Genomic DNA, 24,833 nt, shown 5'->3' with positions numbered 1-24,833 from the left:
ATTTTCAGTGTTTTCCACTGCAATTCAACCCTCATCATTCACCTGCTTTTTCTGCAAATTATTTTTTTTAGTTTTTCTTCTTTTTCTTGTTCTCTAAGGTTTTTGCCACACATCTCCTCTTTCCCACTTTGTCGTACAGACACTGTTCAACTATCATTCTGTTCAGCTCCGGACAAGATGGCTGCGACATTTCACATTTCTTACTTTTACCATTTTTAAAATATTTGACTTTTCCTGTAAGAATGTTCCCATCCAAATGAATGGGAATTTTCTGCAAATTTGCACTTTCTTCAACTGGTCATAGCTTTGGCAAATCCTGTAATTTTCACTGTTTCACCATGAAATTCTTCTGCTTTTTCCTGATTTTTCAGCTATCTTTAAAAAAATGTTCTGCTGTCTATACTTTTTCAAAAATTGCACTTTTTCTAGATAAAATTTAACATTGTTTCAAATCTGAAAACTTTTCAAATCCTCTTAAACTCTGTCTACTTCAAAGGCTAATATCTTCAGCTCACTTTCACATACAGACTTTATTGTAGCTTTGAAATACAGAGTTACTCTTCAGCTATTTAAGAAATATTCACAATATTGACAGCTGAAAATTGCTCCGCTGAAAATTTCCCAAACAGATTGTAGGCTATTCAGTTTTTAATTTTTACCTGCTGTGCGAAACTTGAAAAGAGGTATTCTCTATTGTAATACAACTACTTTAGCAAAAAAAAAAAAGACCTTTAATTCAGCTACTTTATGATATCAGGTTATTTTTGGTCCTCATAATCTTATCTAACAATACTCCAAGAAATCCTAATTTGCATACTACAGTATAAAAATACTACTTGTATTTTCTTTTATTTCTGTCCTATTTTTGTGTTGCTATCAGCATAAAACATAGATAGATAGATAGATAGATAGATAGATAGATAGATAGATAGATAGGTCTTAGAAATATTAAATCTGTCAGAATTTCTTTGTATATCCCGTAAGAGGTGAAGACACCAAAACATAGTGACCTCACCTTTTTAGAAGTATGTTATTTTCCTCAGGTATTACAATATTGTGATCTATTTATATGTGATTCTCTTGCACTTTTTGAATGATCAAATAGGGATGCACAGTATTGCGTTTTTGACGATAGATAATATGCAGATAAATACAACATAATTGTTGGCTGATTCTGTTATTGATATTTAAAATTTCAATCTACAAAGCACACTGTAAAGTTTAAGGTTGAATAAAGAAACAAGCTTCAGTCCTGAGACCACTCTTTGAAGTTTGAGGAATGAGGATGAACAAAGAGAAGGACGTAAGTCTGTTGGTCCTGCCTTAAACTCCACCATCGTACTCTATCATATGCCTTTCAGTACAGCTGATAAGGCAGATTCTTACAACTGATTGACAGTCGTAGATAGTGGCAGACATTTTCTTATCTGCTAATACCAATAATTAACTTTCTAAGCTAATAAAGGTAGATTCCATTATCATGCCAAGAGTCTTGTGAATTCCTTTTATTAGGAAATAGTTTTATGGGGCACAGATGGCCTAGTGCAGTGGTAGGCAACTGGCAGCCCGTGGGCCAAAATTGACCCGCCGCCAATAATACCTGGCCCACCAGATGACATTGATTAAAAAACTGATATTTATATATATATATATATATAATGTGTGTGTGTGTATATATATATATATGTGTATATATATATGTATAACACATATATATGTGTGTGTGTGTATATATATATATATATGTGTGTATATATATATATATATACACACACATATATATGTGTATATATACATATATATAACATATATATATATGTGTGTGTATATATATATATATATATATATGTGTGTGTATATATATATATATATGTGTGTGTATATATATATATATATACATATATATGTATATATATCTATATACATATATATATGTGTCTATATATATATGCTATCATAAAAATGAAAATTCCACACAGATTTCAGAACATTTATTCAAAAGTCATGACAGAATCTGATAAAATAAAATAAAGCAGCATCTGCTTGACTTCACTGGCATGAGGTAGGAACTTAATTGGCACGTGTGCTCTGAGAAAAAGGAGAAAAAAGAAAAATTGCTCTCAAATAAATAAATAATAACAGCCTGTCACAAATTCATTGATTTTAAATAAATAACTTTATTTAATTACGTTTTTGTACAAGTTATATTAGTTTAGATGAGAGAAAAGGTATTTTTTTAGTAGGAAAGACAGGTTTTCCCCGATGAAGATGTAATTTTGGCCCCCCATTGAGTTGGTCAGAAAAAAATTTGTCTGAGGCCAAACTTAGTTGCTGACCCCTGGCCTAGTGGTTCAAGGCATGCTCCATGTTTACTGGTAGCCTGGGTTCAAGTCTTGCCTGTGGCTCAGTTATTGTTTACATAGAATCCCGTTGCATTGCATTGTGTTGTGTCATGTCGAGTTACATAGTATTGTTTTGTGTTGTATCTCATATTGTTTCATACTTCATTGTGTTGTATCCTATTGTATGGTATCATATTGCTTTAATAGTCATATTTACTTATCATACCATGAGTAATCCTTATTTTCATGCTGACAATGTGCTTTACTTTGTGGTTTATATAAAGGAATTACTGTTAATTTTAGCATGATGCATGACTCCTTGGGTGATTTAAAAGTCCTTATTGTAAAAACATCTTTGTTACAGTTATTTGACAATTGCTGATTCTATTTACAAGATTATTTTATTTCCAGGCCATCTGTCTTACAGTAGCAGTGTTTTTGGCATTGCTTCAGTATTATTGTGTGCACCTATGATTATCAATTAGGAGTATCATTGTTTTTAAAGCATTTCTGGCTCTGTAGGGGCTTACAGAGGTAAACAACAAGAAGCTCACTGAAAAAATGGCAAGTTCCTTTATATAAATTCTATACTACAACACCACCACTGGCACTCTAAGCCCAATCTGACCCAGAATCAGCAGAACTATAGCCACTGTTGTGTTAGCTTCTTGTCTCGCTGCCTTCAGGCCTTTTTTCTATTGTCACCCTTGTTTAGTTTTTTCACCTCTATCAGTGACCTGACACACCTCTCTACAGCTGCTTTAGTTGTGCCATTTGCTTCTCACTATAAATACATGACCCTGCCTTTTTTCCATTGTTAATGGTGGAAAAGGGCAATTGAATTGCTGACTTTTCTCCCTACATTTCTTTTCCTGCAACCTCTCCTCAGATAAAGCCTGAAACCTTTCCAGCTCTGCCTTTGTGTTTGCATTTGTATTCTTCCTCCTCCTGGCAGCATTACTGGGCCGTGACATTGTTAGAATAAAATAAGACCCTGCCCAATTAAAGCTTGGTCAGGCAGAGATTAGAAACAGTTCCTGAGTTGCGGTAATGCCACTGCAAGTCACCAGAGATCCTCACACAAGACTGGAGGAGTGCAAATTAATGAAACTTTATTTTTCACTTCTGCTTTCAAGCCACAGTTCACTAAGGGGCTTATGTTGTTCAACCCTGTTCCTCTATACCGTCATTTAGTTCTTCACAGTAAAGCTGCATAAATCCTACTCTTGACCGGTAGATACGGCTGTAGTTAGATTTAAAGTTCACTATTGTTTGATATTTGTGCAGGTTGTAAACTGGCAAGAGGTGCAAGTACGTTTCCATTTTTGTTGGCTCAAGTGTTTTGCAATTCCAGAGCTGCAAACAAACACTGATCATACAAGATACTCAAAATAATACTTTCTGCCAAGCTGAGGGGATTATTATTATTTGGGGCTTTTGGTTTTATGCAGCCATGTAAACAGCTTAAGTCAAAGTGAAAATTGAAATGCCAGTCTGTAGATTTATACAGATAATCTCCACTTATGAAAACAGGGACAGTTGTTGCACAGGTTTGGCTGTGCTGCACATTTTGTTGGATATGATGTTGTCATGACACAGAAAGTGTGGGAACAGCATTGAAGCTCTTGTATGCCAAAGAAAAAAATGTAATAGATTTAGATGGAAAATTTTTTTACTTTGTATTAAGGGAAACATTTTGTTACTGGATGCTTTTTCATCAGTGATAATGATAAAGAGGCTGTACTTATTACTTTCCTGACCTTTTGAAACACATTTACACATAACCACACTGATGGCAGAGAGTGCTATGTGAGGTACACACCACCGTTAGCTAATTCCATTTAAACACATTCACATAAATACTTCACAAAGATTCTCAGTACATTTAAGTGAGCTGAAATTATAAAGTCCAGCTTAACTTTTGAAATGCAAGGAAACATGTTAGTATGTCAAGTTTTGAAGTTTAACTAACACACCTTGATAATTTGGGTAGGGACTAATTAACTCTTGCATGTATACTCCTTGCCATTCAATTTTTTTTGCTTTAATTTTTGACATATTTATTATATTCTTAATTGTGAATTTTGATAGACTTGTACCTAAACTGTACTGTCTGTCTACGGAGTCTTGTTTTGCTCCTGCTTTTTGTAATGGTGCTGCTCTAAGTGAATTGAATTGCCCCCTTGGATGCAAAATCTCCAAATTTTACTGGGTTTTACAGTATTATCGCCAGGTGGGTAAAAGCCACATTAAACAAGCACTTGTCAGTGTGCATCCACAAGCACAGCGAGCAATGCTTCACCAAAATGCTTTGAGTCAATTCATATAACCTAGTATATGCAACGAGTCAAAATAATCACAATACCATATTGTTCCTAATTCTTTAGCCTTAGTTTAATCTACCAAATATTGTGTTTGTTATACCATTGGATGGTTTATTGCTTGTTTGATGGGAAATACATAAGATGAGGAAATGAAAAAAATATTAAATCAAGGTCACACTATTGATGGAAAAAAATCACAGTAAGATGATTTTCCTGAATTTTTCAGCCCTAATATTTAGTCATTATTTTTAAACTTTCTGTGAGTTTTCATATGTGTAGAGAGTTTTCATCGAGATCACCTAAATAACTAAGTACTAACTTAGCTCTAAACTGAGTGAGCCTTTCTTTTAAAAAGCCAGTTTTACTCATGCATTTTAGAGCACAAACCCATCAAATTTCCCTTCTTCTGTGACATTCAGTCTAAGGCCGGTGCTCCTGGCTGCAGTATACTCTACTATATGTTAGATTGAGTTTGTTGACCACCTGTCATTCTCTATATGGACTCATAATTTACATCTTGCTGAGACTGTTTTTACCTTGACTTCCATAGAGACTTGATACAGGTGACATGCTTGTGTGGTCTGTTAAAGAGGCAGGATGTATGTGATGTACATAAACATAATGAGCCGTGCATGATTGTATGTGTTATGCTGATGCTAATAATATCCCAAGCATAACATACACTGTATGCCAGTATTTTTCAGGAAATTCTTCATAACCCTTCGAGATGGTTCTCACATGGTCTTCTAACATAAAAGAAATCATTCACCTTTGGATGCAGCTTGCCAGTTTTGTTTTGAAAAAATAACAGTTCAAAATTCCTTATAAGCACTTTCTTCAGAGCAGCTTTGAAGGCTTTTGTGCTTAATAAGCTTTTAGATTTTTTTCTTGTTCTCTGTTCAAACTGCAGAAAATAAAAGCAGCAGCCATCACAACACTAAAGTTTCATTGTCACTCACAGATGGCGGTAATTTCTGTTTGATGTGATGTGTGGCACTTTGAAGACTTTGACATTCAGTCTGGTATTACTGGAGTGTTTGCTTTCAATTGACTTGATTGGATTGCCTTTTTTGAAGAAATGATGCACTCTGATAAAAAAAAGCTTTTATTTGTAGCTGCTGAGGCACATTAAGAAAAACATCATTAGTCCTGCACAGGGACCTTCAGAAAAACTTTTTTCAGCATTTTAACAGTAAAAAGAAGCTTTACAAGAGGAAGTACATGGCATGGATCATTAAGCTCTATGATAACTGCACACTTGACTGTTTTTTTATTTAATAAATCAGCTCTGTTTTATTTATTTCTGAAACAATGTCACAAAGAGGACACCAGAGTCAAATATACAACTTCTTCGGGTCAGTCAGAGCCCAGTATGCCATTTATACTATGTTTTTTCACAACCCAGTGATCAGTTTGTGTATTTGAATTGTGCTCTGATAAGTTCAGGAAACAATATGTGATGCAGCTACTAAATAGTCGGCACTGGGGCTGAAAAATACTGGGAAAAAATGGCATCATGATAGTTCTTCTCTGGGTAGTAATTGTTTTTCTCTAATAAAAATTACAATAAACCAGATAGTGAATGAAATGATAAAGTAATAATGAAGTGTATGTATACTTATGTACACTTATCAATGAATAAACAAGTAGGAATACAGACAACAGGTGGATGGAGGGACTAGTGTCTTCATGAACTGCACAAAAAAATGTCATCATCCCTTTTCTGCTGATGTTTAAAGTTTTGATTGTGCTGACCTTGCCAGCCAAATGAATGTTTCATGTGATTAAATTGAAGGCTCACGGTGTCAAGCTGTTGTGATTTTCACTCACTTCAGTGCTCACTTTACTTTTAATGGATCATAAAACAAGCACCAGGATGAGGTGCCACTGTTAGCAGGAATATACTCACGTAAGACTGGCCTAGTGAATAGTGTCTGTCTGGAGCTTCATGCAAGTGTATCTGTGATGGCAGCAGCAACCCATGTTACCCGAATGTACATGCAGGAGACACACAGACTCTGCATGAGTGTAGATCAGGGATGATTTTTATGCAGATAAGTCACAGAGATGAGAAAACTCATGGTTTCTGTTTACAACAACACAGAAGTGAAAGTCTGCCATGCTTCAAGTAACATGACTAGCATTGCACATCCTGTGATGTCACTATTGTGCATGTGTACATTGCCATTGCAGTTGTAAAACAATTTATCATTCAGCCCTAGCTGGCACAGTATTCTCTATTTCAAGCAAACTACATTGGACTTAGGGGTAAAGAAATGTAAGCTTAGTTTTTTGTTGTTTATGTTTTGGAAAATGTCACCACCAGGGGGCTCTCTTAAAATCTAAACAGAAAAAGGCAAGTGCAGACACTGTGCTCAGCTCCACCCATAGTTGCTTACTTCTCTCTTGTATAAAGATATATTTATGCCTTAATTTAGAGAGGAGGACAGTGGATAGACTTAGAAACAAGGCTAAGAGATTTGGGCAGGGACATGCCAGGAAGGAGACTTGTACCCAGGCTGCTTGCATACATGGGGCCATCTGCACCTGCGCTTCTCATTTTTAAATTTATGCTCTATTCAATTAAAAAAAACTACACTTGATAAGGGGTATTTCCTAAACAATAAACCAGCGTTTATGTCTCATTCGACAACTTCTGCATAATGAGGGAGAAAAGCTGTTAAAAGAGGTCTTGCTGGTTAATGCTGCAGGCATTCCCAGAATGCTTTGTGAGCAGCTTACTGCATTAAGTAGGAAGGCCACTTTTGTACCTTTCTCTCATTGTGGAGTTACAGGGTGAGCTTGGGCATGAGAATATGTGGTGGATGGCAGATAATAACGGTGGTCCATCACAAGTGAGCAGCACAAAACATAAATGATAGACAACAATAGTACAGCAGCTTCCAGTAACAGTTTACGTTTCCATGTAGCAGTCTTGACATTTCACAACAACAATAAACATATCCTGTCTGTCACAGTGGCTCTGTCATGGTGGCAGCTGTGACAAGACTAAAGGTTATGTAAGTACTTGACTGAAAATTTGTATATGGCATAGGAGTAGTCATTTTAAATCTACAGTCATCAGTAGTCTACACACTGTACTTTTATAGCCCTTTGTCTGATGATTAAAAATAAAAACAGGACTGTGAGGAGGTGAGAGATTATTTTTGTTCTGCTTCTGTCTTCATCCCCACTGTGCTGTAAATATCAAAGGACTACAGCTGTCCTCCAGTGGAAGTCCTGCTGGGAATGAGGGTCAGAGTGATATGTCAGGTTGTCAATACATTGAAGGGGTACTGTCATTGATTAAAATAAATAAATAAATAAAAATCATACTTTACAAGCTTGTGAATGACAGTCAGTCTCAGTGTGATGCATCAAAAAACATCATGAATGAAACATGGATTCATGTAACTGAACCAAGACATAACAGATCATACATTAATTTATTTTGACAATAAAATGGTTAATGATACTGATAGGGATTATGTATGTATTCTTACTTGAAGTTTCTCCTTTAAAAAGTTTTTCTTTGAAGTGCATCCCTTTTAAATGTAATCGAACACTTTTTAATTGTGTTCAACAGGTCAGTTCTAGAGGGGGCTAATAATTTAGACCCTGGTCATTTTTGTTATTTGTGAAACAAATTTGTTTCTGTGTCCAAAGTAAAATAATGTTAGCATCGAAAATAAACATATAACTTTTGGAAAATCTGTGTTTAAAAAATCCTTGCTCCATTTAACGGCACTTTGGAAATACTTGAAAATAATGAAATTTTTATGGAGGGCTAATAATGTTGTCCTCATCTGTATTTTCTTAGAGTTTGATCAATGAAACAATTCAAACTAAGGTTGATTTTTAACTTTTTCCATGTCATTAATGGGGCAGGGGTTGGTAAGTAGGGGGGTCTGGTGAAAAAAAGGTTGGGACCCACCGATCCAACAGCTAATGGGAGCTATGGGAAAAGGCCATCAACTGACTGATGGATTTGTAAATGCTTAATGCTAATTTTAACTCAGAAACTATTTAGGAGTGCACTGATCCACTTTTTTTCAGTTCCGATCTGATTCCAATAAATATGTATATATCTATATTTTTTAACAATTATTAATGTTGTTGGTATAATGTGTGAGGTTACATGAGGCTGTAGTAAACCACCCAGCTCATCTTATTACAAAGCAAAAAAAAAAAAAAAAGAATTGATTTTAAATGTATTCCAAACAAATTTATTTGAACTACTACTGAATATTTATTTACTAGTTGGTTAAACTAATTACCTATCATTTTTTATGAACACGAGCTTGAAATCCCTATCTGTAATGCTCTTTAATAAACCTTGCGCCTGTAAACCTGTAGCTTCAGTTAGGCCGCAGCCTTCCTCTCTGACCCTTCACAGGATGTAAACAATCAGAAGGTCATTGGTGGCTAACGGCCAACGGCTAAGCAGTTAGCGTAGGAAGACCGCGATATGACAGTTTTACAAAGGAGTAAATGGAAATAAAGTGGTATGTGGGCTGTCAAGGGTTAAGCTTACGTATGACTACTCACCCGAAGTGAAAAGAGGCCAAATATCAAAGCATGATACTAATCTGCAAAGAGGAACGAAGGCGCTAGCGATGCTAGCACTAGCTACACTGTATTATCATGCTAACGTCAAACTCACTCTTCTTTGTGTTCTCTCATCGTCAGACTAGTTTTGACTATTCTAAATATAGATTAACGTTTAATCGACCAGGTAATTATACCGCTAAGAACATACTAACTAATACTAGCTCAGTTACACACAGACTGTCTCGTGTTAGACTACGGTGCGTTCATGGTCTACCGCAAACTGTAGGTTGGATTTGGATCGGCGCCATCAGTCAGATATCCGATCTATTAATTACGTCCATATCGGACCCAATACCGATATTGGATCGGATCGGTCCCATCCCTAAAACTGTTTCCCTTGACAAAGCAAAATAAAATCTGTCTTTTAGTGAATCATTTACATAAAAATGTTAGGCTCAGTTAAGAGAACCAAAGTTGCACAACTGTAGTAACACTACAGTTGTACCTTGCATTGCTGCTTTTTTGTTATCTAAAGGTGGTCAACAAACAGCTTTCAAATGTGCTTTTCCCTCCATTTAAAAAAGTACAACATTACAACCAGGCACTGGAAAAAATAATGGAAAAATGAATAAATTGAGGTGAAATCAGATGAAACCTTATGATAAGATAAACCTTTATTGATCCCTCATTGGGGGAAATTTAGTTATTACAACAGCTTAATCCTTTTGATAAATAAGTAACTGTTTGAATATTTCAACATCATTGCCCATCCCTAATCTTAATCAGCTCATTACTCATTAATCATCTGTTTTTCACTGGTTGTAGGGCACTGATTTTGCCCTTTTAATCCCTTGAGTGAAATGGATCTGCGATCAGGAGGAGGCTAATGCCTAATTAGGTTGTTGAACAAGGCTGAGTAGAGGCGCACCAGGAAAAAGGATTGTAAATAGATTCATTTTTCTAGTGTTTCTTAAACCTTTGCAAGATTCTTAGAATTCAAATTAAATAAGTAAAACAGTATGCATTTTTTAAACTGTTTATGTGTATTTTTTGTTGTTGTCTGCAAATGAAGCTCTTTGGTTGGTCACTATATGTCCGCTTTGATTGGTCATCATTGTTATATCTATTTAATTGACTGCTTGGTAATGTTGTATTTTTTAGAGGATTTACACACAATAAGGGGTTAACTTTTTGTACACAAAGTTGACACCAAAGCATGTGCTTTATTGTTACAGTCTGCTCCTGATATGAATGTGCCCTGATTCATCATACAGGCTTTATGTAGCTTCTTAAAGTCAGGAGTAAACCTTTTTTAAATTCCATTAAAAATCATTTTGTAGCAATGGACAATTTTCTAATGGGCCTACTTTGGCCATTGTCAGGTTTTATCTTTGTCGGGTAAAAAAGATGTATGGTCCTTTTTTAGAAGTGGTTGGAAATTTTAAAAGGTTTGTTAATGACTCAGGCTAAAAGTCTTACCATCCATTATGGCTTGCTGTAATACTGCACTTCAATAAATTTAACTTTGTCTCCCAGACCTGAAGAATATTATATTTATATATTAAGTGTGAAGTTTTATCATACTCATTTGAACAAAACTTTCCCTCGACATAATTTTCTCAGTGGTCAGACACCATCCTTTAATAGTTGTCACCAATAGTGTGAACTTCTGTAGCTGGCTATGTAGAAAGAAGCTGTAGAGAAATATGTTTGTCACCAAAGCTCACACAGAGGCAGTACTGTGGGTCTCATTTTCACTTACTCCCTCCCTTTTGAGCTCCTTTCCTCTTTCCATCTCTCCCCCCTCCCCCATTACATCCTCACCCTGCTTTCCCACTGATACTGCAAATAACCCAAGAAAGGTTAACCGGCACCTGGCTGCAGCCTGTGAGAACACTGGCTTCTTTCTATCCATGCAGGACAGCAGATGAGCTGTTTTAACCCAACGGCACATGGTGCATGAAGGAGCTGTGTGTGTGTGTAGGGTGTGTTTTATGAATGTGTGGAGCCTGGGTAAAAAGGGAAGCGCTCTACTTGCTACATTACAGGTGTCAGGCTTGAAGTGTGAGGGCTGATTGTTAGCTTTTTCTGCTTGGTGCAATCAAGGTAGCTTATGTAAGTGGTAGATGCTGAGATTGTTAGGTTGGTTTTATTCTTAAACAAATTACAGAGACTTATGCTCAGTTGCACTATGAGGAATGTGTATTTTCCCTTCCTTTATTTTTTATTTTCATATTGTTTATTTTTCAGTGCAGAAATGAACTTCACTTAAGCATCTCAGTAGGGGCTGCTCAGACTCGGTCATGCTCTTTCTCTCCCCACAGGACTGTCAACACTGATTATTTCTGTCTGTATTTGCCTTTCTTCACTCTCAATCTTCTTCACTCTCTCTTTACCTCCTTCCCCTGCAGGTGCGTCATTAGTGTCTCTATTTCTCTCCGCAGGTGTCATTCTTCCTCTTCATTGTGTTTGTGGTTTATACCATGTTGCCGTTCTCAATGCGGGACGCCATCATCGCCAGCGTCCTGACCTCAGCCTCTCACACCATTGTGTTGAGCGTGTGCCTGTCCACCACAGCTGATCACATGGAGCCTGTAGTGTGGCAGGTAAGCTGATCTAATGCTACTGTAAATGCTATATTTAGTATGTAACCCAACAGAGATAATGTTGTGATCCTAAACTCATTTACAATTACAAAATTTATTTATTATCTCATTGGTATCATAAAGTAAATTCACACATATCACCATATAGAAAAAAAACCTGACTGAAAATACAAATGTTATTTTTTACACTTATTTGCTGTCTTGTTTTAAAGATTTTATATACACTCACCAGCCACTTTATTAGGTACACTTGTTAGATTGCTTGTTAACACAAATAGCTAATTAGCCAGTCACATGGCAGCAACTCATTAAGGCATGTAGATGTGGTCAAGACAACTTGCTGAAGTTCAGACCGAGCATCAGACGAAAGGGGATTTAAATGACTTTGAATGTGGCATGGTTGTTGGTCCCAGACGGGCTGGTCTGAGTTTTTCTGAAACTGCTGATCTACTGGGATTTTCACACACAGCCATCTCTAGGGTTTACAGAGAATGGTACGAAAAGAGAAAATAAACAGTGAGCAACAGTTGTGTGGGCGAAAATGCCTTGTTGAGGTAAGAGGAGAATGGGTAGACTGGTTTGAGATGATAGAAAAGCAACAGTAACTTGAATAAACACTCATTAAAACCAAGGTATGCAGTTACCATCTGTGAACACATTACATGTTGAACCTTGAAGCAGATGGGCTACAGTAGCAGAAGAATACTACCTCCAGCTGAGAACAGGAAACTGAGGCTACACATTGCATGGGCTCATCAAAATTAGACAATAGAAGATTGGAAAAATGTTGCCTGGTCTGATTAATCTTGATTTCAGCTGTGACATTCAGATGGTAGGGTCAGAATTTGTGGTAAACAACATGAAAGCATGGATCCATCCTGCCTTGTGTCAGTGATTAAAGCTGGTAGTAGTGGTGTAAAGATGTTGGAGATATTCTCTCGGCACACTTTGGGCCCCTTAGTACAAATTGAGCATCGTTTAAACACCACAGCCTATCTGAATATTGTTGCTGACCATGTCCATTCCTTTATGACCAGAGTGTACCCATCTTCTGATGGCTACTTCTGGTAGGATAATGCACCATGTTACAAAGCTCAGATCATCTCAAACTGGTTTCTTGAACATGACAATGAGTTCACTTGACTCAGATGGCCTCCACAGTAACCAGATCTCAGTGCAGTAGAGCACGGATGTGGTGGAACAGGAGATTCACATCATGGATGTTCAGCTTACAAATCTCATAGGACATTTTCCAACACCTTGTTGGAACTATGTTGGCAAATGACTATGTCGTCACCATCAAATATAAATTACGTGGAAATTTTAGTTTCAATTTCACTTTTCCCACTGTCTCCTAAATGCCTCTTTCACAGCAGACAGCACGCTCACCCTGTTCTCAACACATGCATGTTTTAGTATCAGAAGAGGAGGGAGGGAAGCATGAGAGAGTGGAAGGTGTAAACACACAGCCAAGTGAGTTGGTGGTGTGAAGACAAGTTTGATATAGAGATGTACGTTTTGGTTCTGTAGAAGAACAGAACTAAATCTGCCATCTGGCAATGGTTTGGATTTCAAAAGGAAGACAACAAACAAAACGTGGTAATCTGTAAAATATGCCACAAGATCATGCCAAGATTACGGGGGCAGTAATACAACACATCGACATGAAACATGCCCCCAGTAAGAGTAGTTCAAAAGCCAGGACTCTCATAAAGACACTAGACCCAAAGTAAGACTAGCCTTGGCACAAATTTTTTGTTGAAAAGTCCCTGCCACTTGTCCATGTCAGTAAGAGAAAAATTGGCCCAGTAACAAATGTGACCTGCTTCTTCATAACTATGAATCTGTGGTCTCAGCCTAACAGTGCATTGCATACCACAACTGGAAGTTAAAAAGATTATACCTCCACATCAGCTTTTTTTTTTCACAATGTTAAAAAATAAAGAATACTGTGATATTAGTTTTAAGCCATGATGCTCAACTTTCAACTATGAAAAATGGAGTGCATGATATGAAAAAAAGGTTGTTGAATAGGATTAATTTGAATTTATTGCCAGAGCTTTCTGATTTCTCCATCTGAGCTTGAAGACTCACAAAACTCAGAAACAAACAAAACAAACAAAAAAAGAAATTCAAAGCTCTGATCTTTTTTAAAACTAAAAAGGTAGCTACACAATAGATGGTCTTCACCCCCCTTCCCAGTGGTCGGGGTTATGTGGCCTGATTTGAGGCTTGGCACATCCAGTTTTGTGTAAATAATCCTCAAGTTTGCTGTGTCAGTACAATTATTTAATTGCTCCTAATTGAGTCAGAGCCTTCAGATCTATAACTGTAAATATAAAACATTTTAGATTTATATGATTTGAGACTGGGTTGCCCTCGACAGAATATCTGCTATATTATAATAGGAAAGTGTAGCCATTATTCTCCCCTTCTGTTTTGTTTGTTTTTTAGATTAAATCTTAATTAAATGTTTTTTTTTCTTTTCAGTCATTCACTGTTGCTTTATTATGTTCACAAAGCAATCATTTCCAAGCATTTTAAGCACACAGTCTGTATTTTTAGCAAACAAACAAACGTGACCTTTAGACTAAAACTACATGCAGAGCAGGTGAGCGATGGAAATTCTAATGTGTTTTTCCCTGACTATTAAAAGGTCACCCTCTTTCCAGCAATATTTCTGTTTCAGGCACAAAATGTTCAGGCAGTTGGCATATTATTATGAAAGAAAAAGGAAAACAGTATCAGAAAAGCAATTATTTGGAAAATAAGGACTTTAATTTATTTGGGCTTTTTCATATCTGATTTCAAATGTCAGTGATTTCTAAAACACCTATGGCTAACTCTAACAAAGGCAAACAGAAAATAACGTTCATTTAATGAACAAACAGAGATGCCTTTTATTACCTACAATCAGAGATTTGCAAGATCAGGATTTAATCTAACATTTTTAGAGCTTTATCATAACAGCCTTTTAGCATAAAAAATTACCAGTAGTTTTTATCTGGCTTTTTCTTTATTTTAGTGACTCTCTGAATGAAAACAGCTTCTCTTTATAGAGAGATTTGTGTGTATTTCAGTGTTGTTACATTGCTGTTGCTACACATGAGTGTATTCATCTTAAATGTTATTCATCTTAATGATGCAATTTTAACCTTGCATTTTATCTGTCACTGAGGATCTTTGTAAAAAAAATCTCTGGATGGTTAAACACTGTAACACGCATTTATCTCCAAACATTAGGGCAACAGTAACCCATGTTATATCTCTAAGAGATTAGAGGAACATTCCTCACCCTCAATAACAGGAAAACAAAATTTTTTCCTTTAACCCTTAAGAGATCTAAGATACATTTTGTGCCATTCAGGTTTTTTTTTTTATTTCCCAGCCATTTTGGCTGTGTTCAATGAATAAAGCTCAAATTTGTCAGACGATATTTATTTAAAGTACAAAACTGTCATTTCAGTTCCTTAAATTGCCTAAAATGGCTAAGCTACAAAAAACAACACATTTGATCCTAGTCACAAAAAATGTCCCATTTAAAGCTATTGAAAATTCCATATTTAATCCCACATTTATCTAAATATAAATTAATGTTTTCCTTTATGTTAAGATTTCATTTTGGACTGCTACCTTTCAGTTTTAAATGTTTATATTTGTCCGTCAGGTGGCACTTTTTTCCACGTTCACAAGCTTTTTGCTGTTTTCTGCAGGGGTGCCTTGCTACTGAAATGATAAGTGCGTGTTACTATTGATGTTGGATGATGGTATGTAAAAAAATAGTGTTTGTGCGTGTGTGTGTGGGGGGGGGTGCATTTTATTTGAGTTTTTGTGGTTTTGTTGTATAACAAATAGTGGAGTTATGTAAACATACTGGCCTTTAAAGGGTTAAAATCCCCAAAACATAATTAAATGGTTGATATTTAAATTTCAGGCTGAAGTCATTTTAAAAGATTGACTCATTAAAAGTGGAAAAAAATATTAATATATTATTTTTACATCAGTTTTTGGGAAGTGGACAATTTTGTAACCTTGCAAAGCAGATGGATACACCTGTTTCTGTGTTTGTCACTGGTGAATCTATCTTGCAAAGCTCCCGTCTGAACTGTTTGGGCCCGGTTAGAAAGTGACAGGACCAATCAGTGTCAAGGGGCAGCACTTTCGGGGTCGTGACATAAGCAAGCAGCAACAAGAGGTCGGTGCAGTTATGGCGGACATTAGTGTGGATGCTGCTAAAGCGCCAGTTTCATCAGAACTTGACGACATTTCTTTGTTAAAAGAAGAACAAAGAACAGCATTGAGTTGTTTTCTTTTCACAAATGACAAAAGTCATGCGCTGACATGTCTATAGTCGTCATGGTTCGCCTTATGCAGTCCTTATGGAGTTTGCTCTTTCGGTCGCGGCTTCTTCACGTGTTTTGTTGCTCTGAGTGGCCCGTACAATTGTGACAGACAGAACGCTCATCCAGTCACTCTCCAAGTTTTTTTTCAAAGGCTCTGCCCCTTTCCAAACACTCTCTATGAGAGGTTTACCAGATGGATGTATGAAACAAATCCATCTGGCATGCCAGGTTAATTTTTTTTTAATCTTAGGGGCAAATGCATTAGAATATTAAAGAAACTCTTAAGGGTAAAAATTGTAATTTTAAATATTTTTTGGACTTACTAAATATTGCATAAAATGCCAGAGCCACTAAATCTCTCCTATTATTCAAACAAGTCAAGATTTGAGTACGATATCTTTATGCTTTTTATATTTCTGACTCTTTAACCTTCATAAATTTCACTCCACTTTGAGCTCAGCTTTAATGGCCTGTTATTTGGACTCCTATTTTTCATTCATGTGTAGCATTAGCTGCAGAAAGACATCTGTTTATCCTGGGGCTTTATGCTACATGCTCACTATCTGCCAGCTCCTCTCAAGCATCAGGAGCGTGTCTGTCTGTGTGATTACTGTAAAAAATTTTCAGGCAAGGAAGGTCTGTCTTGGATAGCATCACCAGTGAAAGGGAAAAGGATGTTGACAATTACATTTTCTGGATTCTTTGGAAATCAATGAGAACTATTATTCAGTTTGTTTGTTGTATGACAGAAGGCTTTGTTATTAACTACCAGGCAGAACTTCAGCAATGAAAAAAATATTTAAGTATAGAAAATTAAGTTTCACAATCATGATAAATAAGTCAGTCATATCTGCTTTAGGATGCTGTAGGCGTGCTGGTTAAATGTGCCAAAACCATGCCCACTCATGAGAGAGATGACCTTCTCTAAGATAATAGTAAAAAAAAATTACCTGAATGAAGGTCTCATCTCAGTATTCACTTTCTACAGTATGAACTGTAAACTAAACAAAACTGAATATGGCTGGTGGCTACTTTCCAATGAAGGCACAGGCATAAGCAAATATCAGACTGTATGATGAATAAATGTTCAGTGCTTATGTATCATTGTGGTGTCAGGGGTAAGAATAAATCATTAGCAGCATGCGTTACTGAGCTTTTGTACCCCCCCCCCCCAAAAAAAAAAAAAAAAAAAACAAGCCCTAAAGTGGTTAAACTTTCTAAAAGTCTAAATTCAAACTTCAGTAACACATAGCTCTGTCTTTTCATATTTTTAAAGCGACTTCATTTCAGCATACCATGGCATTAATTTCTGATTTTCATTACAGGGACTTAAACTGAATTATTTGGTTATCAACTAAATATACTTTTGCCATAACATATCTTAGCTAAACAAAACCACAAGGGTGTTTTTTGCATGTGCTATTATGCTTTAATTTTTCATGAACTTGAACAGAGTACATGAGATAAGGTGTGTTTGATAAGTGCTACCCACCACACACTATGAAACATGACAGGAAAAAATCAAGCCCATGAGAATTTCACCATCTATACTGCAGGGGGCTGGAGCCGATCTGAGCTGTCACTGAATGAGAGACATGGTCACCAGCCAATCACAGGGCTGACATTTAGAGACAATCAGTCTTACTCACACCTTGGGGGAATTAAAAGTCACCAGTTAACCTACAGGCATGCATTTGATCTGTGGGAGGAAGCTGGAGTACCCAGAAGACCCATGCATGCAAGGGGAGAAAAGCCCAGTGTGACCAGGATCAGAACCAGGAACCCTCTTACTGTTTGGAGACAGCATTAACCACTGCTCCACTGTGCAGAAAAGGGAACAACATGGATTAAAAAAAAACACCCCAGGCATTTATGTAAGGAGGAAAACAGTGATAGTAAGTAGATAACTTTAAAGGGCACCTAGTCTTAAACTCATAAAGTACATTGAGGAAATGAATCAATAAACCAGGAGAAGACAAAGACATCAGTTTCTGAGGGTGTTGGTCGTTTTTTTTTTTTTTTTTTTTTACTAACTCATTAATTTGGTATTTTTAATTTCCATCACAGTCTGTGTGAACTACTACGTGGTTGTAAGTAGACAGATTGTTGCTCAATCTGCAGTTAAGATTGCATGCAGGGCTGGATGTGACATTGCCAAAGAGTGAGATGCCCACCAGTGAACACAGACTGGGCCAAATCCTGGCTGCGTTATGTGTTGTTAACAGTGTTTTAGTGTTGTCTTCATGATGATGTTCTCCAGCATTTTCTTGCCTATGCACAAGGCCAAGTTGTATTTGTGGTTATGATGATGGCAGGAAAAAAATAAGGCTTAGAATATTCATACAGTTCAGAATGTGGGCTAAAAACCCAACCATGCAGCCTTAATAGATATTTCTTTACACCCTCTCTCAGATATTTTTACTTGATTTTTTTCCTCTGTACTAATAATAATGATAATTACTGTCAAAGGCTGTTTTCTTTATTATTTTTGCACCTGCCACCTCATTGGTGATGTTCATACAGTGTGTCATGGAAACCACATCGTCAGTGGCTTGTTCATTGTTCAGAGGAATATTGGATTTTATAACCTGATGCTTACCGACCTTAACATCTGAAGTGATGGGTCGCTTGTTCTCATTACAGATTGACATTTGCCTAAAGCAGCAAGAAAGATCAAGTAAAGGTTCAAGGTTCCTAGTAGGTTTTAGTAGATTTGTCTATAGGGCATAGAATCACAGATTTGGTTTCTCTAATTGCAGTCACATATAAATGATAGTGAATACTGAGAATCCATGGCCTTAATTGGACTCTACATCGCTGGAAATGTATAACTTAACTTTCAGCCTGCTGGTATTAGTCGCAAGTAGATCATAAAGGTATCCACAGTTTATGACTAAGAATAATTATTCATAGAGTACCATTTATTGCATTTGAAATGAATAAACTGCAAAGGTCAGAATTGATAAAAAAAATAAATAAGAAATTATTCCATGTACATCTTACACATTGAATGGACTGCTGGATGTGACTAATATGCCCTTTCAACATGTGCTTATGAATCACATTTCATAAAGTTATTACAATATTAAACTTAGAATATTTTTATCATAACATAGCATCATGATGGCATTTCCCTCTATTTATGATAAGACACTTTTAAAGCTAAGATTAAAACACAAGTTTCTTCCATATCTTTCCCTCATATGTTCCAGGCTCTCTCCCCTTGCTCAAACACAAACCACTTAGAGATCATAACTAATAGCTTATGAATGATATATTCCAAGTAATATGAAAGCAATCATTTTATGAAGCTTTATTTGATCTGTGTCTTTGAGCTCAAGGGTTGTATTTCCACTCTGCTTTAGGTCTAATCTGATGAGAGGCCATTTTCTTTGCATGTTGTCATGGAGCTAGAGGAGGGTAAAGTGTTTTTCTGTAAGACTGTGTGTGCTGCTCAATGGGTGTTAGAGAGAGAGTTGGAACAGCATCAGGTTTAGTACATTTTACACACACATGGAATTTGTCCCGTTTTTGGCGCCAGAAAACAAAGATATGATATTGTATATTGGATGATGTAAGGCCAGGGATGCTAGCACTACTATAGTTAGCCACATTCTAGAAACAAACATTGCATTGTTTGCTAGACTTTAAGGCAGCTGAATAAACACAATTATAATGGGGGGGGGGGGGGTCAATTTATTTATGGGAGCATGCCTATTTCTACTATAGTAGGTGGTGATACGCCCCCTATCAGCTAGTTACTGTGGATCTTCCTCTTGATTGTGCTAACAAGCTGGCAAGAAGCTAACTGGATGTATACTGACTACATTACAGCTCTTTAAATTCCATACACTCTTTGCTTTACTTTTGGTAGATGAGATGAACACAGTACCTCTAGCTTAAGGTGATATCCAAAAGCAAATGACAACAAGACTCCCGCTACACTTAGCATTTTAACCATTCAACTCTCAGGTCAAACCGCAGCACAGCGACTGTGGAACATACTCAGAGCATGTAGTCCAGTCTAATCTGATTGGTGTATACATGTATGAGTAAATCAATGTCCAGCTGCAGTATCTAGGTGTACTAAGCCCGGCACAGACATTAAAAGATCGATTTTGAAGAAGTGAGAGACCCCACACATAACAAGAAACAATCAGATTTTACCCTTTTGTTTTTTGGAGTGCAATGAGATGGCAAACAGCACACTACACACTAACAGATTTTTCATCAACAACCAGAGTCTCCTCTGTAGCTGCCAGCTGCCTGCTACATCCATACATTTACATTGAAACAACAGTTGTCAATTTCATTGTGGCATCTATTACTGGACACGCTGTATAAACAGTCGTGTTGTTGCCACAGGTCAACAAGTTGGTCCTCCATTTCTGACATCCATCTAAACTTTATGTTTCATGTTTACTCTTGTTGCCATGGCTGTGTTTGTTGTGCTTCCTCCTTTGGTCAAATAAACACTTTATTCACCTCACAGAGACTGCACAAGTTACCGGCAGCAGCAGCTCATCATTTCATCAGCTCCGTTTCTTCATAGGCTCTCTCACGAACAGTTTTAAAGAGTCCAGGGCATCTTTGTGATCTATTATAACTTCCTGTTTGCTATTTTTTTCTGTAAGGAGAGCTGCTGCTGCTACTGTCTGCGCAATATTGATCTTGCGAGATTGAATTTTCCGCGACGAGATATCTCGTGGCATTTTGATCTCTCAAGATCTCGTGGCACAAGATCTCATCACACCCCTACATATTAATGATGAAAAGAATGGTGGATTATTGTTTTCTCAGTTAACCATTTCTCAGAGGTGTTTTTCAGGCAGAAGGTGTTCGTGCATTCATTCTCCTGTTTTTCTCTGACATTATGCTAACCTTTGTGTCTTGACTAGCTCTGGCTTGATGTTGTTTTTTAAGAAAAGAGTAGTGACGTTGGGTGAGAGGAATTAAAGGCTGTCATAGGGTATCTAAAGGACAGCAGCTTTAAAAACTGTTGTTACTTCTGTCTATTAAACATCTGGAAATAGGCACGATTGATAGAGTCATAGCATGGAATATTTTGATAAGTCAGATTGTAGTTCATTAACTTTTTTAAACAGATACAGAGCTATGGTTGGGAAATAATGGGATAATTTGGACCCTTGTTGGCTCTGGGAAAAATACAGTATATTTGCTCACATTGCTCACACACAGTATGGTAAGCAGTAGGGCTGAAATGATTCCTTGAATTATCTGAGTGATTCGATTCAAAAAATTCCTTGAGGCAAATTATCTGCTTCGAGGCTTTGCTTAAATCACTCATGTATCCATAGATGCCCATGTTGTAGGCTTGGACTTCACGCTGTGTGTTGCATGGTGTGCTGTGTTTTGCACGGACGGCTATTTGTGTGGCATGATGCACTTGTTTTTGCTGTTACTATAACGTAACATGCATGATGTGAGGTGTGAAAATCCCGAGGGAAGAGAAGTTGATGCAGTGATGTTTACAGGTACTCGTCCTGTGTTTATACGAATCCACTGCCTGTGGCTTCATGGCAGATATGGCACGGTGCCTGAACCGGTGAACCTACAAAGATCTCCAAGTTTACTCGCTGCCTGCATGACTCACTGGTGTGAGACAGCGCTCAGTTTGTGTCTGCAGACATCAGGGAAAATCATAAACTTCTCTGATTGACCTGACGGTTTAACAGAACATATTGATAAGACTTAAATTGATAACAAAGTGACACTAATTAAATAGAAGCACGCTGTTGCCACAGACAGACTGAGACAGAGACTAAATAGGTTAAAGTTCATCATTATATAGTCAGGATTCAACAGGTCATAGAAGCAGGGTTATCCCTTAAAATGTGTTCTCCATGTCGGTGGCTGCTCTTAAATGGTCATATTTTATAATGGGTTGACCCACAAACAAAAATGTTCAAAAATTAAAAGTGAACACCCTGTGAAAAAAATAGACCATATTCCTGTAATCTAAAGGTTCACCTTTCAGACATCATCAGACCACTGTGTGAATGATGGAGTTTTATTCTTGCTATAATGTGAAATATTACATTCGTGCATAAAATAGAGAATTTTGCTAAAACCCCAAATTTGGCATAATCTAATGTAATTATTTAACTTTCTTTCCTTGTAACTTTAAGAAATGTAAATTGTCATCAGAACTTCATTGCACTTTGTAAAATATATTTTCTTTAGAAAACCTGTAAATACCAATATTTGATGTAGAAGTAGTTTATTTGAGGGGCCCAGCTTCTTTTCTCATTTGTCTTGGACTACTTCTCCTGAAAAAGCAAAAGTGAGTGATTAAAAAAAAATGCAATATCTCTTATTAGAGTACTCAATTAATTGCCAGAAGAATCGATAAAAATACTCAATTACAAAAAGAATCGATTACTTCAGCCCTAGTAAGCAGTCTGAATAGTTCCCCTCCATGTTTTTGGCCGTTGCTGTACCTAAATATGTATCTAAATGTCAAATGTAATGAGAAATGTGTAGTGTCACCAGAGCAAAACCTTTTTCTGGTAAATTCTTATATTTGAGTCTTAGAGCTGCTATTTTGAAGTTGAAATGTGAGTAAAAAATCTCTCTGAATACGTTTGTCATTATGGTCTCTCCTAGTAGGGGATATGAAGGTCACTGGTCCAGACACTGCAATCTGCTGATAAAGGTTATACAGAAACACTGGGCTTTTTCACAAACTGCTGTGGTTTGGAGGGACCTATGTGTTAAAAAATTGCAATAAAAAATACAGTTTTGCTCTGTCTTGAAGCTTCAGGGACCTAACAGCCTGTCAGTAAGGTACAACTACCCACTTACATCAATAATCACTTTTATGGCTGCACAGTTAGTTGAGGTTTACTTGTTACTTGGATATAAGAATTTGCAGTGACCACAACACAAAAGTCTCAATATATATCTCATAATCAAAAAACACAATTATTTCAATTCTTTCCTGCTCAGTATATTTTAATCATTGGGTGGTGGCCTGAATATACTGACAATACTTTCACACTATTTTGAGGCAGTCAGATGAAGCATCAATTCAGTAGTAAAAAAAAATGTTTATTAAATTTATGTAGGACTCAAGAGGGAAATATTGCAAACCCAAGTTTTGTGTATGAAAAATTAAAAACATTAGATGTAACAGACAATGGACATCTTTAATCACACTTCGTATCCAAATAAACTTAGCACAAAAAGTTAGGAAGTTTGTATTTGGTAGATTGTTTCTTTGTTGTAACAATGCTTCTTGGCAATAAATCTTATACTGTTGGAAAGCCTGTTTATTTCCCTTTTAAATGTTTTTGTACATTTGTAAGGCACATGCATTTGTGGGATGAGCAGCAGAGCTGAGTACAGGTGCATCTCAAAAAATTAGAATATCATGAAAATGTTCAATATTTTTTGTCACTCTTTTCTGAAAGTGAAACCCATATATTAGATAGACTTGTTATGCATAAAGTGAAATATTTCAAGCCTTTATTTCTTGAAATGTTGATAATTATGACTTACAGATAAGAAAACCCAAAATTCAGAATTAGAAAGTGACAGGACCAATCAGCGAGGCCAGTGCAATTACGGTGGAAGAGTCTAGCGTGGATGCTGCTAAAGCACCAGTTTTATCAGAACTTTATGACATTTCTTCGTTAAAAGAAGAACCAAGAACAGCAGTGAGTTTTTTTCTTTTCAACAACGACAAAAGTCATGTTCTGACATGTCTACAGTCGCCATGGTTCGCGTTATTCCTCGGTAGCTGCAGACGCGCACCTCGGATGCGGCTACGTCACGTGTTTTGTTGCTCTAAGTGGCCCGTAAAGATGTGATGGACAGAACGTTCATCAAATCACACTCCGAGTGTTTTTTTCAAAGCCTCTGCCCTTTCACAAATGCTCAGTATTGAAGGTTTTCCAAATGGATGTGTGAAACAAATTCAAATGATGTGTCAGGTTATGTAAAACAGTTGCTTTAATCACCGTTTAGTTACACCTTTGTCCACAAGAGGACTAGTCCTTATTTGTAAATCCTTATTTGTAAATGTAAACATCGACACTCATGTCCATCATTTCAGTGCTATACTAACTACTTTAAGTGAGAGACGTGCTGACATCTCCACCTCATAGAGTGCATTAAACTTTAAAGTGATGCCTTGTTGGAGTCACAATGAAGCAGCTGATTTATTGAGGATACTTCTGAACTGGATTCATAGAGCATCTTTAATTCCACTCTATGTCACATAGTGTGTGTACAATCTGCATTATATTAAAGAAGCATCTTTTGATAGTTGAACACAGCATTGATTTACAGCAGTTAGCTGGCATGTTTTATCAAACAAAGTGATTTTTTGTCACTTCTTTGATGTTGAACTCATCAGTTTTGTAGAATTGTGTTTCATGTAACAACATCTTCTTTCAGACAAAAACACGTCCACTTGTATCCTTTGTTGGTAATTGTCAAGTGTTAATGATCAATAATTCATCACAACACTCACTATTTAAACTTTTTTTCTTCTCACAGACTGGCAGTGGTGGCAGGGGCTGAATAATAAACGTGTACTTGTTTGAGGGGAAGTCAGGCATCATTTGAATCCAAATGAAGAGTTTAACTTTAGCAGACTTATAAAACTCTGTTGTTACTTTCAAATTTGTCTTCTTTCATTGG

At 36.7% G+C, this 24,833-nt stretch overlaps 1 protein-coding gene across 5 annotated transcripts in view; it reads left to right on the top strand.

Moving 5' to 3' along the window:
* adcy2a (adenylate cyclase 2a) overlaps positions 1-24,833 on the top strand; it is a 133,637-nt gene that overhangs the window by 40,470 nt on the left and 68,334 nt on the right. For all 5 annotated transcript variants that reach the window (XM_041793298.1, XM_041793299.1, XM_041793300.1 and 2 more), the window contains exon 4: positions 11,662-11,823. In XM_041793298.1, coding sequence (XP_041649232.1) covers positions 11,662-11,823 — 162 coding nt within the window. The remainder of the gene's footprint in view (positions 1-11,661; positions 11,824-24,833) is intronic.

The sequence above is a fragment of the Cheilinus undulatus genome, linkage group 8 (assembly GCF_018320785.1).
Source record: "Cheilinus undulatus linkage group 8, ASM1832078v1, whole genome shotgun sequence".
In the NCBI taxonomy this organism is placed as follows: Eukaryota; Metazoa; Chordata; class Actinopteri; order Labriformes; family Labridae; genus Cheilinus; species Cheilinus undulatus.
The sequence above is the reverse complement of the archived record's forward strand: the minus strand, read 5'-3'. Positions and strand labels throughout refer to the sequence as shown.